At 33.4% G+C, this 14,226-nt stretch overlaps 2 protein-coding genes across 3 annotated transcripts; one reads left to right on the top strand and one right to left on the bottom strand.

The window, feature by feature from the left end:
- Positions 1-804: 804 nt before the first annotated feature.
- On the bottom strand, positions 805-4,314 carry LOC8263274 (stromal 70 kDa heat shock-related protein, chloroplastic). Its single transcript, XM_002526400.4, has 8 exons — positions 3,547-4,314; positions 3,109-3,361; positions 2,872-2,951; positions 2,637-2,779; positions 2,452-2,550; positions 2,109-2,298; positions 1,578-1,976; positions 805-1,407 (listed from the first exon to the last, which is right to left on the bottom strand). Exons 1-8 carry the CDS (start codon positions 4,093-4,095, stop codon positions 1,009-1,011), a joined length of 2,112 nt encoding a protein of 703 aa, XP_002526446.1. The 5' UTR covers positions 4,096-4,314; the 3' UTR covers positions 805-1,008.
- Positions 4,315-7,751: 3,437 nt separating this feature from the next.
- LOC8263275 (MACPF domain-containing protein At4g24290) lies at positions 7,752-13,933 on the top strand. 2 transcript variants are annotated; one of them, XM_015723730.3, is made up of 8 exons: positions 7,752-7,832; positions 8,796-9,099; positions 9,501-9,739; positions 10,280-10,481; positions 11,633-11,701; positions 11,804-11,990; positions 12,313-12,479; positions 12,990-13,933. In XM_015723730.3, exons 2-8 carry the CDS (start codon positions 8,839-8,841, stop codon positions 13,674-13,676), a joined length of 1,812 nt encoding a protein of 603 aa, XP_015579216.2. In that variant the 5' UTR covers positions 7,752-7,832; positions 8,796-8,838; the 3' UTR covers positions 13,677-13,933. The 2 variants fall into 2 exon arrangements, with proteins under 2 accessions (XP_015579216.2, XP_002526447.2); XM_002526401.4 differs by lacking the exon at positions 7,752-7,832 and adding an exon at positions 7,893-8,189.
- Positions 13,934-14,226: the final 293 nt, after the last annotated feature.

Here is a 14,226-nt window from a genome sequence, read left to right as displayed (position 1 = left end):
ATAATTTTAATTATTTGATGGTTTTAATATTTTAATTTTTAAATACTTTAACTTATAACTTTTATAATTTTATAATACTTCAATAATGTCAATGTGGCGTCATTTTTGTCCTAATATTATAAAAAAATTCTAATTCAAGTATTTATTAACTTAGATAAAAACAAAAATACTTTAAAAAGTTATAAAAATAATACTAAATTAAATTAAAATATTAAAATATTAAAATAATTAAAATTTAATTATCTAAACATACATTCTGCCAACACTATGAGAGGCTTTATAGAAAAAGAATCACGAGCATTGATTTATTATAAATATTTGTTTTTCTAGAAATAAGGATTCGTTAAAGTTTCAAGAAATTAGGCATAAAATGTGTGAGAAAATTGAATTTGTTGGGAGTTTTTTCTTTTCTTTTTATTTTCATATGTAGAGTGTTTTGTGGTGGTCGAAGGTAACAAGAGAATAAATAATAGTGGTAAGCGGTAACGTGCTACATCCACAGTGATTGTTGAAAAATAAACAGCGATTTAAGAACATCCAAATGATAATAGACAAAAGCAAATTTCAATAGCTTTGTAAATCTCTGCAAAATGGATGAACCAATGCACATTGAAGCAGTCGACCCTCCATATCGCCAAAGGCAACTCCTTGATTTGCTTATACACAGCACTTGCAGCTTTTTAAAGTATTGGGAAAACTATCTAATTTGGTGCTTAATCCATTTAACATCAACAGACAAGAACCTTTTTCTTAAAACAAAAAAAAAAAAAAAAAAAAAATACTATAATTCAAAAGAAAAAGAACTGAATTGAACACCCACGGTTTTAACTATTATGGGTTGCTATTAGGTGCTTGTTCCTCTATATATTCCTAGAAATAATTGTTTCTCACTCCCCAGAGAGCAAAAATGTCTGGAAATGTCATTATCCCTTGATCCAGACAGAATCAATTTTCTTATACACATTACCAGGAAGGGGCTACAAAATTAGAAAAATTCATCTTGCCTTCTCACTTGCTGTCAGTGAAATCTGCATCAATAACATCTCCTTCAGGTCCCTTGCTTGATGAGTCAGAAGAAGGTCCAGCTTCACCGCCCGGTGCGGGACCAGCTCCCCCAGCACCTGGTTGATTGTACAGTGACTGGCCAAGCTGCATGACTTCTTGGTTCAGGGCAGCCATGGCGTCTTTCATCCCTTGGGTTGATCCACCCTCAATTGCATCCTTGAGCTCCTTCAGTTTTGCCTCTACCTTCTCTTTGACAGGGGCTGGAACCTTGTCTCCCAGCTCCTTCAGCTGCTTTTCTGTCTGGTAGACAACAGAATCTGCCTGGTTCTTCGTGTCAATGGCATCTCTCTTCTCCTTGTCCTCCTTAGCAAACCTCTCAGCTTCGCTCACCATCCTCTCAACCTGCATATTCACACCAATGCATCCTTAAATACTGTTTAATCTTTGATCAGTTCAAATATGATGTGCACTGATATTGATAACTTAAATCCCCATGCTCATAGGAAAAAAATGTGCAAGTTTTGACCTAAGTTCAACAACAATGCACCTCAATGGTACTAGATAAAACATACCTCATCACTGGGTAAGGTGCTAGCACCAGTAATGGTGATGTCTTGCTTCTTTCCAGTGCCCTTGTCAATGGCAGTAACAGAGAGAATACCATTGGCATCAATGTCAAATTTAACTTCAATTTGAGGAACTCCACGTGGTGCTGGAGGAATACCATCAAGGCGGAAGCTACCAAGGGATTTATTATCTCTAACAAACTCTCTCTCACCCTGAAGGACATTAATTTCAACACTTGTCTGTCCATCTGCAGCAGTTGAGAACACCTCTGATTTGGATGTGGGCAGAGTAGTATTTCTGGGAATGATTTTTGTCATAACCCCACCAAGAGTCTCCAGACCAAGGGACAGCGGTGTGACATCCAACAGCACAATATCACTAACATCTCCAGACAAGACTCCAGCCTAACTCCAACAAGAAGGATCAGGGAACAAGTCAATCGTGATAGACAATCTCAGAGAAACTAACCTATGGGAAAATATAACCAAGCATAATAACAAAAAAGTAAGATATGAGCAAACTGAGCTATGGGACACCTGAACTGCAGCACCTAGGGCAACCACTTCATCAGGGTTCACAGTGACATTTGGGTCCTTTCCAGTCATTTTCTTTACAAGTTCCTGTACAGCTGGTATACGAGTTGATCCACCAACAAGTATCACTTCATCAATATCTTTAAAGGATAGTTTAGCATCTCTCAAAGAGTTCTCAACTGGTGTTTTAAGCCTGACAAGATAAAATGAACAAGTATCAGATAGGGACTAAATTATCTCATGAACTCCAGGAATTCAAGGAGTAAAGATGAGGTAAAAGTATGCAAGATGACTAAATTGGACTAAAGCATCAAAAATTGACTTGGTTGCAAGAAAAATTTGGTACCTGTCAAGCAGGTCAGAACACAATTCCTCAAACTTAGCTCTTGTGATTGTGGTCTCGATGTGCTTGGGGCCATCAGCAGTAGCAGTGATGAAAGGCAAACTAGAAAACAGCAGGATTTTCATACATTAAATTTCGAAGTCCAAGTAACTGTAGAAGTGACAGATCAACAGGAGCAAGCTATTTACCTAATATTAGTCTGAGTCAAAGATGACAGCTCCATCTTAGCTTTCTCAGCCGTCTCAGTCAAACGCTGAAGTGCTTGTTTGTCCTTCAAAAGATCAATGCCTTCATCTCTCTTAAAGTTACCAGCAAGCCAATCAACAATTCTCTGCATAAACCCAGGAGTATAGTTTAACTCTCTCAACACCAACTTAATCATGGAAAGAGAAATGAACATTAAGACAATCATTGCAATCCCACCTTATCAAAGTCATCACCACCCAAATGTGTATCTCCTGAAGTAGAGAGCACTTCAAAAACTCCATCACCAACTTCAAGCACTGCAGAATGTTTTCGTTTGACAAAGTTCACATTAGTATTACACACAAGGAAAGCAAAATTCTCTTACAACCTTGAATTTCTCCAATATAATACAATAACAAGCTTTTTGTATAAGCAGGAAGCAACTAATTCAAGCAACAGTAACAGTTACGGTACCTGAAACATCAAATGTACCACCACCAAGGTCAAAGACTAGGATGGTTTCATTGTTCTTCTTTTCAAACCCATATGCCAATGAAGCAGCAGTAGGCTCATTGATTATGCGAAGAACTTCCAAGCCAGCAATTCGACCAGCATCCTTTGTTGCTGTCCTTTGAGAATCATTGAAGTAAGCAGGAACTGTAACTACAGCTTTAGTCACTTTATCATTCAAAAATTTTGAAGCATCATCTACAAGCTTCCTTAAAACCTATATTTAACAAGCAAACAAGAACATAAGATTCTCATAACTTCATCTCAAAACACAATAGATATGACTCTGAAAATTTAGCTAAAGTCACATCAAAAAACATATAAAAGTAGCTAATTTAGCAATAACTCAACAGACCCACAATACGAAACTCAACAAATTAGCATTTCCTCAATAGAAGATACCTGAGCTGAAATCTCCTCAGCAGCAAATTGTTTACCAATAGCAGGACAATCCAACTTAACGTTTCCATTCTCATCTCGAACAACTCTATAAGAAACCTGTTTAGACTCCTCATCAACCTCAGACATCTTTCTCCCAATAAACCTCTTCACAGAAAAGAAAGTATTTTCAGGGTTCACAACAGCCTGCCTCTTTGCAATCTGTCCAACAAGCCTATCGCCATTTTTAGTATAAGCCACAACAGACGGTGTCGTTCTTTGCCCTTCAGCATTTGTCACTATTGTTGGCTTCCCACCTTCCATAGCTGCAACTGCTGAATTAGTAGTACCCAAATCAATACCCACAACTTTCTCATTCACTACTCTCAAAGGTCCATACTTTCTCCTTGCATTAGTATTGCTTTGTCTTAAAAACGCCGCCGTTTGATGAGACTTTAGATTAGAACCTAAAAATACAGTCTTTTTTGGAAAAGAAAAACTGGGTTTTCTTGATTTTGATGAAGGAAACCCAATTCCACCTAAAACATGAATCTGAGCTGTTGATGATGCCATTTTTTTAGGGTTTTTTAAGAAATTAAAGTGTCACGATTGAAACTTTAAGCAATAACTTGACGACAGAGATTAATTTAACAAAAACCCAACTCAAAAAGAGAGTGAATTTGTTAAAAAAAACCTAAATTTAGTAGAGTTTGTGGTTAGATAGAGAGGCTGCTATAAAGAAGATAAGAGAAAGAGAAAAGAAAGGGTTTTGGGCTTATAGAGAAAGAAAGAGAGAATAGAGGAAGCGAGAGAGAGAGAGAGAGAGTTAAGGGTTAGGTCGTGACACGTGGACTTATTCTAGAATCATCTATGGCTGCTCCGGGGGCAGGTATACTGACCGTCGGATTGCAATTTCGGGCTGCCCGGATGGAAAGATCGAGGTTGTTGTAGTAGTGTGGACTGTATGATGACTACGTTGACTAGAATATCCCTGAATTTATTGTATCATGTCCAGAAAGCCCTTATCTTTGCTAGTGATAATGTATTTATAATACACATGGTAAAATCGCATTGGTCCGAATATAAATTCTGTGCATGCCGCGAATCCATGGGAAAATTTAAGCCGAATTTATATTTAGACAATTAAACTTTACTATTTGCTTGCTTTAGACTATTAATCTTTAATATAATTTAATAGATATTTCATATGATTTTTCTCTTAAATATTTAAATACTTTCTATTATGTGGTTTTATTCCATATATTTATATCTATTTAATAAATATTGTATTCAAATATTATTAAAAACATAATTTAAGTGCCTGATAAAATTTTTATTAAGAATATGGCATAAACTTCTTTTCATTTTTACTATGTAAGAATATAAAAAGAAAAACAATTTTTTACTTTTTTTTAAAATACGGTACTGGTTGTTTAGTTTTTTTATTATTTTTATAAAATAATCAAAGAAAACTAAAAAACAACCATATAGTATTTTTAAAAAAATTAAAAAACATTATTTTTTTTAAAAAGTTTACATAGTAAAAATAACTTTTTTTATTGATTTTAAAGTATTTTTGAAAGTTCTCTAATTTAAATTGAAAATTAATATTGTATTCGATTGAAATCTATAAAATTTATTTGTAAATTTAAAGTTTACATACTTTGAATAAAATAAAAATTAATTTAAAATTTTATATAATTAAACTAAATTATAAAGAAATAGATAGATTTTCTAAATACACTCCTATATTGATAAGTTAATATATTTCATAATACCAAAATATCTCTTTTAACTTTATTAATTTTATTTTACTTTCTTTAATATTTTTTAAAATAAATTAAATTTTTTATAGATTTCAACCAAATATAGAATAAAAGTATTTAAAGATATAAAAATATAATTTATTTTTTTATTAGGTTAAAATGACTAAAATATAAAATTACTAAATGACCAAAGTTTAAGAATCCAAATATATATTTTACCGGAAGATTTTCGGATAGAGTATTTCCTCACTCGTCTCTCTTGAACATTTTTAAGGAAATGTATTATTAAAAATTTTATTTTATTTTTTAATATTATAAAACTTAATACATACTATTTTTTTAAATATATAAATTATAAAATTTTAAGAGCATCAAAATTATTAAAAAAACATATAAAAATTCTTTCTTCACTATACATATGTTCCAAAAATTATTTATCTAATGTCACCTCCTTCCTAATTCTTATATGAAACGAAAAATAGGACTCTCAAACCTTACCTATTCCACACATTGTTATTTCTAATTTAATTTAATTTATATTTTATATTTCCTAGCATTCATCATAAAAGATAATAAATTCTTATTAATATTTATAAATATAAGACTAAAGAACTAGAAACCTCTCACAATAAAAGCACCAATTAAAAAAATTTACGACCGGTTTAATGATTTTCTTTATTTATAAACTTATGATATAATTTAATTTAATTCAAAAGTAAATATATATATATATATATTGTATAATAAAGACTAATTTTCTTGATATTCATATGGGTGGAGGTGGAAGGAGGGAAGTACCATAGATCATTATTTGAGAAGTCTCAAAACATTATAAAGGAATTAATTAAAAATTACCAAAAGACACAAATATGTAGAAATGAAAATTAATAGAAAGCTTGAAGATAAATATTCACATTGTTTTCAATGAAAAGAAATCCCCTGCTATACATGTTTGCAATAATTTTCTCTGAGCAATATAGTGACATTGAAGATTACTTACAAGCAAAGATATTAATGTCATAATTTCACACTTTTCTTTAGGAAAATGGAATTCCAAATATAGATTATTGTACTTTATTACTATCAATATTTGGTGATAAAATGAGTTAAAATTGATGAACCATTTGCATATGAAGGGTTGACAACTTCATCCTATTCAACTTTGGAAGCTAATTTAGTGCAATGAAGTTTCCTCTTGTGGAAGATGAGGACAACACAAACACTACTTTTAATTAATAATTATTGATGATTAAAGAATATTGGTTGAGTTTGGTAAGAGATTGTTGCTGCTGTTGTTGTTGCAGCAGGCATTGGAGAGCATGAAGCCGCCACATTAGACCTCTTCTTAAGCAAATTCATTCATATGCTTGAATCATGATTTCAGATTAATTATTACTCGGATTAGCATTGACTAATATATATTGAATTGTTATTATTTTTCGTTATGTTAATATTAATAATAATATTATTATTATTATTATCTATATGTAGTTGTTAATACTTTTTAGTGTATGAATATGTGTATATTGTATTGGGGAATACATATATAGCTACATGTACTTGTAAGGAAAAATCTAAACTAAGATGTGTAATCGAGTTAAGCCAATTTGCGAGCTATTTAAAATTGGTTTAAAAAATATTTGAGATCGATTCGATGTATCAAGTCGAGTTCAAACTCCATAATACTCAGCCTGCAAGCTTAATCGAGTTTTAAAAAATAAACTATTGCTTTATCCAATTCATTATATATATATATATAATATATATATGTATATATTTTGACATCTTATAATATGAAATAGTTAATAAGTTTTTTAATTTTAACATAAATTTTTATATATGATTAGTATAAAATATTTATATTTATATTTTATAAATTAATTATTTTTTTATTATATATATATATATATATGATAAATATTTAAAAATATATAATTTTATATAAGTACGAATAATCGTGTGTATAATAACAATTATAAAATTATTTAATAATTAAAGAGTTTATATGTTAAGAAATTTAAAAAAAAAAAAAAAATTATTATTTAACCTCAGTTAAGTTTGAAACCAACTCAAATAAGTATCAGCTTGTTAAATTAAATTTCTATTTTTCTTCCTAATGCAAAAATAGTGTTGAAGCAATCCTGCGTTTGTCCAAAATTAGCTTTCTTTCATTTTCACCAATTTTCATTTTTTTACCGATAAGTTAGAACTTTAACTTCCGTTCTTCTTTCTGTTTTTAAAATTTGATTTGGGTTTTTAAACCGTTACTTTTTAAAAAAAGTTTATTTTTAATTTTATAATTAAAATAATAATAACAATCGTATAAATCACCGATTAGAATTAAATTAAATTAAGTAGCGATGAGGTTGATTAGGGATTGATAGTGGATTTGAACTGCGGTGAGGTAAATACAGACTCATGACTCATGAAAATTGATTATTTATCATATTTACTATTTCAATTATAATAGGTGGGTGCTATTCAATGTCCCACAACCCCGTGAAGTTATCTCCACTCTCTCCTCAACTCATCCGTTGGAGAACAGTAAGTTCTTTTAAAATCTCTCTTTTAAGACACAGAGAGTTAAGTCTCACTCACTCTCTTTCCTTCTGGTCAAACTTTAAAAAAGAAAAATAAAAATATATTACTTCTTTCACCATTTACTCAAATCTCTCTCTCTCTCTTCAGCTTAGGGTTTTTCTCTCTCTAACTTTCCTTCTGTCTTCTCCTTCTTTCTTGTTTGTAATCTAGAGCTTGTTAGTGATCTTTGTAATGAAATAAGGATACTATTGAGCTTTGTTTTGCTTTAGTTTTTAGTGTAATTTCGAGCTCGATCGGTCTTGGTGGGTTTGGAAGAAAGTGATTTGGAGAGAAGTTATTCATTCTGGCACTGTGGAAAATGTATGGAATTTGCTTGGATTTTAGCTTAATCAATAATATGAATATATGCATGTGCTGGGTTGTTACTATTATTTATTTTAAAAAGCTTAATTAGATCTGTTTTTGAGTTGCTTAAGGAGTTTAATTTGCTTAATTGTTAGTTAAATAAGTTTGCTTTAGATGTACAAGTAGAGAATTTGGATCAGCTTAATGTTGAGAGCTTTTATAAATTTTGGTCACTTTTTGTAAGAATTTATGATTAATTTGTTTTCTTTTTTTATCATCAAATGTGTGAATTTGTTGCTTGTCTTTGTTACAAGTATGAGAATTAAATTTATGTTTTTCTTTTCTTCCTTATTTTAGATGTACTTGTGTTGATTTGCACTTGCATTGTATATCTTGTGTTATTTATAAAGTTTGGATATTTGGTCGTTGACTGAAGAATGTGTTTGTTGTTTTTAAATTTACCGGATATATATATTTTCTTAACTAAGATTAGGGCTTTGATTTTGTTTCTTGAAAATCATGAATTTTGCCTGCACATGTGTATTTTAGATGTTGGAGACGCTTGTATGTTTGTTAGCTAGAGACTGGAGGCTAAATATGTGAAATTTGAACTTTCTGTAGCGTTTGGATCTGCATTTGCTAAAGTGCAGTGATGTGCTGATTAATGGCGCTTAAACGTCCAGCCCCAGAGGCGGCTAAGATTGCAATTGGGTCCATAGGGCGTGGATATGATATAACAGCAGATTTGAGGTTGAAATACTGTAAAGGGGAAGGAAATAATTGCCAGTTAATTGAGATTGATGACGGTGGGGGCAGAGAGATTATTTTGCCGGGTGGAATTTCAATTCCAAAGGTGTCTAAATCAATAAAATGTGATAAAGGGGAGCGAACAAGGTTTAGTTCTGATGTCCTCTCATTCCAGCAGGTGATTTCTCTCTATTTCTCTCTCTTTACCTTTCATATGATCATCAATTAATTTGATTTCTGATCACATAGATTGAAAGTTATGTGGTATAATATTGCTACATCATGACTAACCTTTGATAGAGGTTGCCATTGGAAATAAATGCTTTCCTTTATTTTGGTAACCAGAACTTTCCCATGTTTGTGAATGCTGAGGATTTGTGACGTTTGAGATTGCATACTGTTGTTTAAGATGCTGAGTTTTCTGTATGAAGGACTCACTTTTCTTCTCCCTTGAACTGCACTCTATGCATTTTGGCAGATGAAAAAATATATTATAAACATATAAGGAGTGCCCGTCATGTTTTGTTGTATCTGTGACTATCCTGTGACCTCATCTTTTCTTGTTTTTGTCTTTCTCAGATGTCAGAGCAATTTAATCAGGAAATGTCATTGACTGGAAAAATTCCTTCTGGTCTCTTCAATTCCATGTTTGAATTCTCAGGTTGTTGGCAGAAAGATGCAGCTAACACAAAAACCCTAGCTTTTGATGGGGTATTCATTACACTTTATACAGTTGCATTAGAAAAGTCTCAAATGGTGCTCCGTGATCATGTAAAGAAAGCTGTCCCTTCATCATGGGAACCGGCAGCACTAGCAAAGTAAGTCTTCAGGGATCCATTTTCAGTCAAATGATGAAATTGATGTCAATCTTCATCCTTCAGCTGAGTTGTAAAAACTTAATTTTGTGTTCTGATAATAACTTCTTGGACCTGCACCTTCTATCGGATAATAGTTTTCTTTGTTTATTCAAATGATCAATTTGACTATACTCATATCAAGCTGCACTTACACTTTTTTACTGTCACAGGTAGATTCATAAACTATTTGTGAAACCAGGATTTTGATAAACTCCTGAGAAATGATAACATCGGGAATGATGGGAATTATCACTCATATAATGGTTATGGATGTAGCTTATCCTGAAATCTGATTAGAAATGATTATCCACATTGAATAACATGCATTTATGTTGCATTAGTAAAATATTGCAATCTATTTTGGTTAGATCTTCACTATATTTACTCTATTTGGTTACTTATATTACACAATGAGGAGGTGGAGAATCAATGAATATTTAAACCAAAATAAGCGTGATGTTTTCAGTTTGGAAATGAGATTCTGACACTTAACTCTTCCAGGTTTATTGAGACATTTGGCACGCATATTATTGTTGGTGTGAAGATGGGTGGGAAGGACGTCGTATATATGAAACAGCAACATTCATCAGTTCTTCAGCCAGCTGATGTACAGAAGAGGTTAAAGGAAATGGCTGATAAGAGATTTTTAGATACCGGTGGACCATATGGCATGGCTTCTGAACAAGTTTTCCCGAATAATAAGGTACAGAAAGTTTTTTAATTTTATTGTATTTTGGTTTGGGTTTGAGCACTGAATTTTTATTTTGGCATCAGTAACTTTTATTATTTGCTTTGAATTCCTAGAATCTGATTATAATTGGTACACTGATATTGCAATGGTTGCCCAACTAAAATGTATATTCCTTTCCTTGGAACTTCAGTAATCTTTACTCAATACTTGGTCACTGAGGTTTTGCTGAATAGATAGACTGTTAATGAGGTGGATCTGTATCAGGATAGTTTAATTATTAATTATGGATTGGGCCGACAGAATATACCTTTAACCCTATATTGCAAAGTGGATTAGAAGTCTTTTAATACGCTGTTCACATTGAGATTCAGGAGATAAGATGGAGAGTAGAAGTGTTGTTCCATGTTAATCTGTGAAATGCTGATTGAACTAGATATCGGAAGGGCATATGGTTTTTGACGAGATAATATACTGGCTTGCCTAGCTGAAAATGCATCCTCTAGATTTTTCTAGTTGTACCTTTTCAGTTTTCAATAGTTGCAAGAGAAGTTGCAGTGCTGTCCCATAATGATTTATTGCCTTTTGTGTCTGCCTGTAATTGCGGGCTTTGGCAATTTCACCTAATGAAAAGTTTAAAGTTCTCTTAGTAATTCTCAAAGTCAGGATGCTCTTAAAGTAATAATTATCTTCATAAGGTTGTATATTTTGATGGAATGATCAAGACTTGTTGATAATGTGCGCTGATCTGCAATTTCTTCATCAGCCCTATATGGCCCTTTTCTATAATGCAAAACCAGGGGTTTAAACTGGATAGCAGTTTGGCTGTTGGGTCATGGCCAATCTGTAATGGTTGTGGCTGGTGCTATTATGAAAATTTTAGAATATTATGTGGTGAAAAAGAAAGGGTTCATTTAAAGTGATGTTTGAAATGGTCATAGCAGCAAAATATTATGACCTGCAACAAGATATAACAACCTCAATGGATTGTTTCTCCTGTGATTTTCAAATATTTTTCGTGAAACTGACTGTCATGTAACAGTAAGCAAAAAACTGATATGTAACAGGTAATACTGGCATAATTTCAATATCCTGCATTTTATATGAGATACATGCACAGAAATAATATGCTTACTAGGCATCTTATTCAATCGTTGCTGTTTCAGTTGGAAGTCAGGGAGCAACGACTGAGGTTTGTTGATACCAGTCCCTCAAGTTCTTATTCACATAAGGAGGTTTGTTCCGTCTCCCATAGTATTCTTCATATTATATTGTCAATTATAAGATCTGAATGTTTTTACCCTGGTTACATTCTCATTTGATTACGGAAATTGCAGGATATCGTGAGAATTTACAAAAGGAGAGGTGGAAATGACGATAAACGTCTTTCCCATAGTGAGTGGTTATACACAGTTCAATTTGAGCCTGATGTAATCTCAATGTCCTTCATCCCTATTACCTCCCTATTGAATGGAATCCCAGGGAGTGGATTCTTGAGCCATGCCATTAATCTATACCTGCGATGTGAGTAAAACTCTTCTTCAGTTTATTACTTTGTTGGATTAGCATCTTTGCTATTTGTGACCAATTTGATCTTCATATTGGCAACAGCATAATCTATTTCTTCTTTTTCAGAACACCACCAACCCCCACCCCCCACCCCCCCACCCCGTTCTTTTTTGCCCTTTTTCTCCATAAGGTCTTTGTAGCATTGGCATGTGGTTCTTAATGTTGATATCTCTTCATATAAAATCTGATCTATCAATAGCTTTCGTATATTCATAATGCTGCAAGGTATTGTTAGATCATCGAAAATAACTTTCACCATTTTGCTTATGCCTACCAGATAAGCCCCCCATTGAAGAGCTACACCAGTTTTTGGAATTTCAGCTGCCAAGGCAGTGGGCTCCAGTGTTCAGTGAACTTCCCCTTGGCCCACAACGGAAACAACAAAGCACAGCATCTTTACAGTTTAGTCTCATGGGGCCTAAGCTTTTTGTGAATACCACTCCAGTGAGGCCTCTCTCCTTATTGAATTATATCTTGCATTTCTCACATTGATGCACTTGATTGTTTTACTGTAAAGGGTTCACTTTCACACGCATGCACAATATGTGTTACTTTATGCATGCAATAGAATATTTTGAGGTGTGCTACATCGACCAGATTTAGTGGCTTTATAGTGAAATTGTTGACTTGGCTAAGGGACTATTACTGTGTGCGTTCCTCACATAATAATGCTTTGTTGGGGTCTAGAATAGATTTTTGCCACAGTCACGAGGTGTAACTTTTAAGTATACATATCTAATAGACTGGCATTTTTCAATTTCTTTATTGTTGTAATATGAAATTTATGGGGAGATTTAGGAAAAAGATACGGCCATTATTGGTGCTGCCTCTATGTATCGTGATTTTAGATTATGCAGTCACTGATGACACAGAAAATATCAGAACTGGCTGTAGATCTGCTTTGAATTGTTATTTTTTTATTGCTAAGAACCAAGTTTGTAAATTCCTTAACAGGTCGATGTTGGTAAGAGGCCAGTGACTGGCCTTCGACTTTATTTAGAAGGTAAAAGGAGCAATCGCTTAGCGATACACTTGCAGCACCTTTCATCTCTTCCAAAAGTCTTCCAACTTGCAGACGATCCAAATGGTAATTTCAATCAGGAGTCCTATGATCGTAAATACTATGAGAAAGTCCAATGGAAGAATTTCTCTCATGTCTGTACAGCTCCTGTTGAGTCTGATGAGGAACTTTCTATAGTAACCGGAGGTCAGTTACAAGTTGAGAATTCTGGGTTTAAAAATATTCTCTTTCTACGACTGCGATTCTCAACTGTGACGGGAGCAGCAGCTGTAAAGCATCCAGAGTGGGATGGATCACCAGGGTTGGCACCTAAATCTGGTCTCATTTCAACACTAATTAGCCATCATTTTACATCGGTTCAGAAGCCACCTCCAAGACCAGCTGATGTAAATATAAATTCGGCTGTGTACCCTGGGGGCCCGCCAGTGCCTGTTCAAGTCCCTAAGCTTCTGAAATTTGTTGACACAACAGAGATGACAAGAGGACCCCAGGAAACTCCAGGTTATTGGGTTGTATCTGGGGCAAGATTAGTTGTTGAGAAGGGCAGGATTTCTCTCCGGGTTAAGTACTCCTTGTTGACTGTAGTATTACCTGATGAAGATTTGGAACCAGAGCAGTAGCTGATTCTTTTCCTCTCTCCCACACGCCCTTGACCAAAAGAGAGAATACGAAAGAAAATTAGAAAATGAACCAAGGGGGAAAAAAGGATAAAAAGGTCATGAATTATTGGCTTTGTTTCAGGCTGTGAATGTGGGAAGGTCCCTTAGCTTATGTAAGGAATAGCATTGGAAGTGATTGAGAAATTGTTGTAATATTTTGCTGCTCACTGATATTTTCCCCGTGAAATGTAATTTTGCTTCTGTTGTAGATTCCTCAAGTTGCTGCCTGCGCTCTGATTACAAGGTATTACATCCTCATTTAGCTGTTAATCGCGAGCGGGCACTAATGTGGAGCTTAGTTTATGTCTTCTTCATGCAGGTATGCAAAGTATTTTTTGCATATCTCTAGCATCTTTGCTTTCTTTTGAGTATAACCATGGGATTGGGAGTTAAAGAAAGTAAAATTTTAGCATTCCACTCCTGGTGACCTCAATCAGTTAAAATGCCAAATTGACATTATCCAGAATAACCCATGCTGCCTAGAAAAAAATGCCAGAAGCTAACTCAAATG

The sequence above is a fragment of the Ricinus communis genome, chromosome 6 (assembly GCF_019578655.1).
Source record: "Ricinus communis isolate WT05 ecotype wild-type chromosome 6, ASM1957865v1, whole genome shotgun sequence".
Taxonomy (NCBI): Eukaryota; Viridiplantae; Streptophyta; class Magnoliopsida; order Malpighiales; family Euphorbiaceae; genus Ricinus; species Ricinus communis.
Note: the sequence above shows the minus strand (reverse complement) of the source record. Positions and strands in the feature narration are given on the sequence as shown.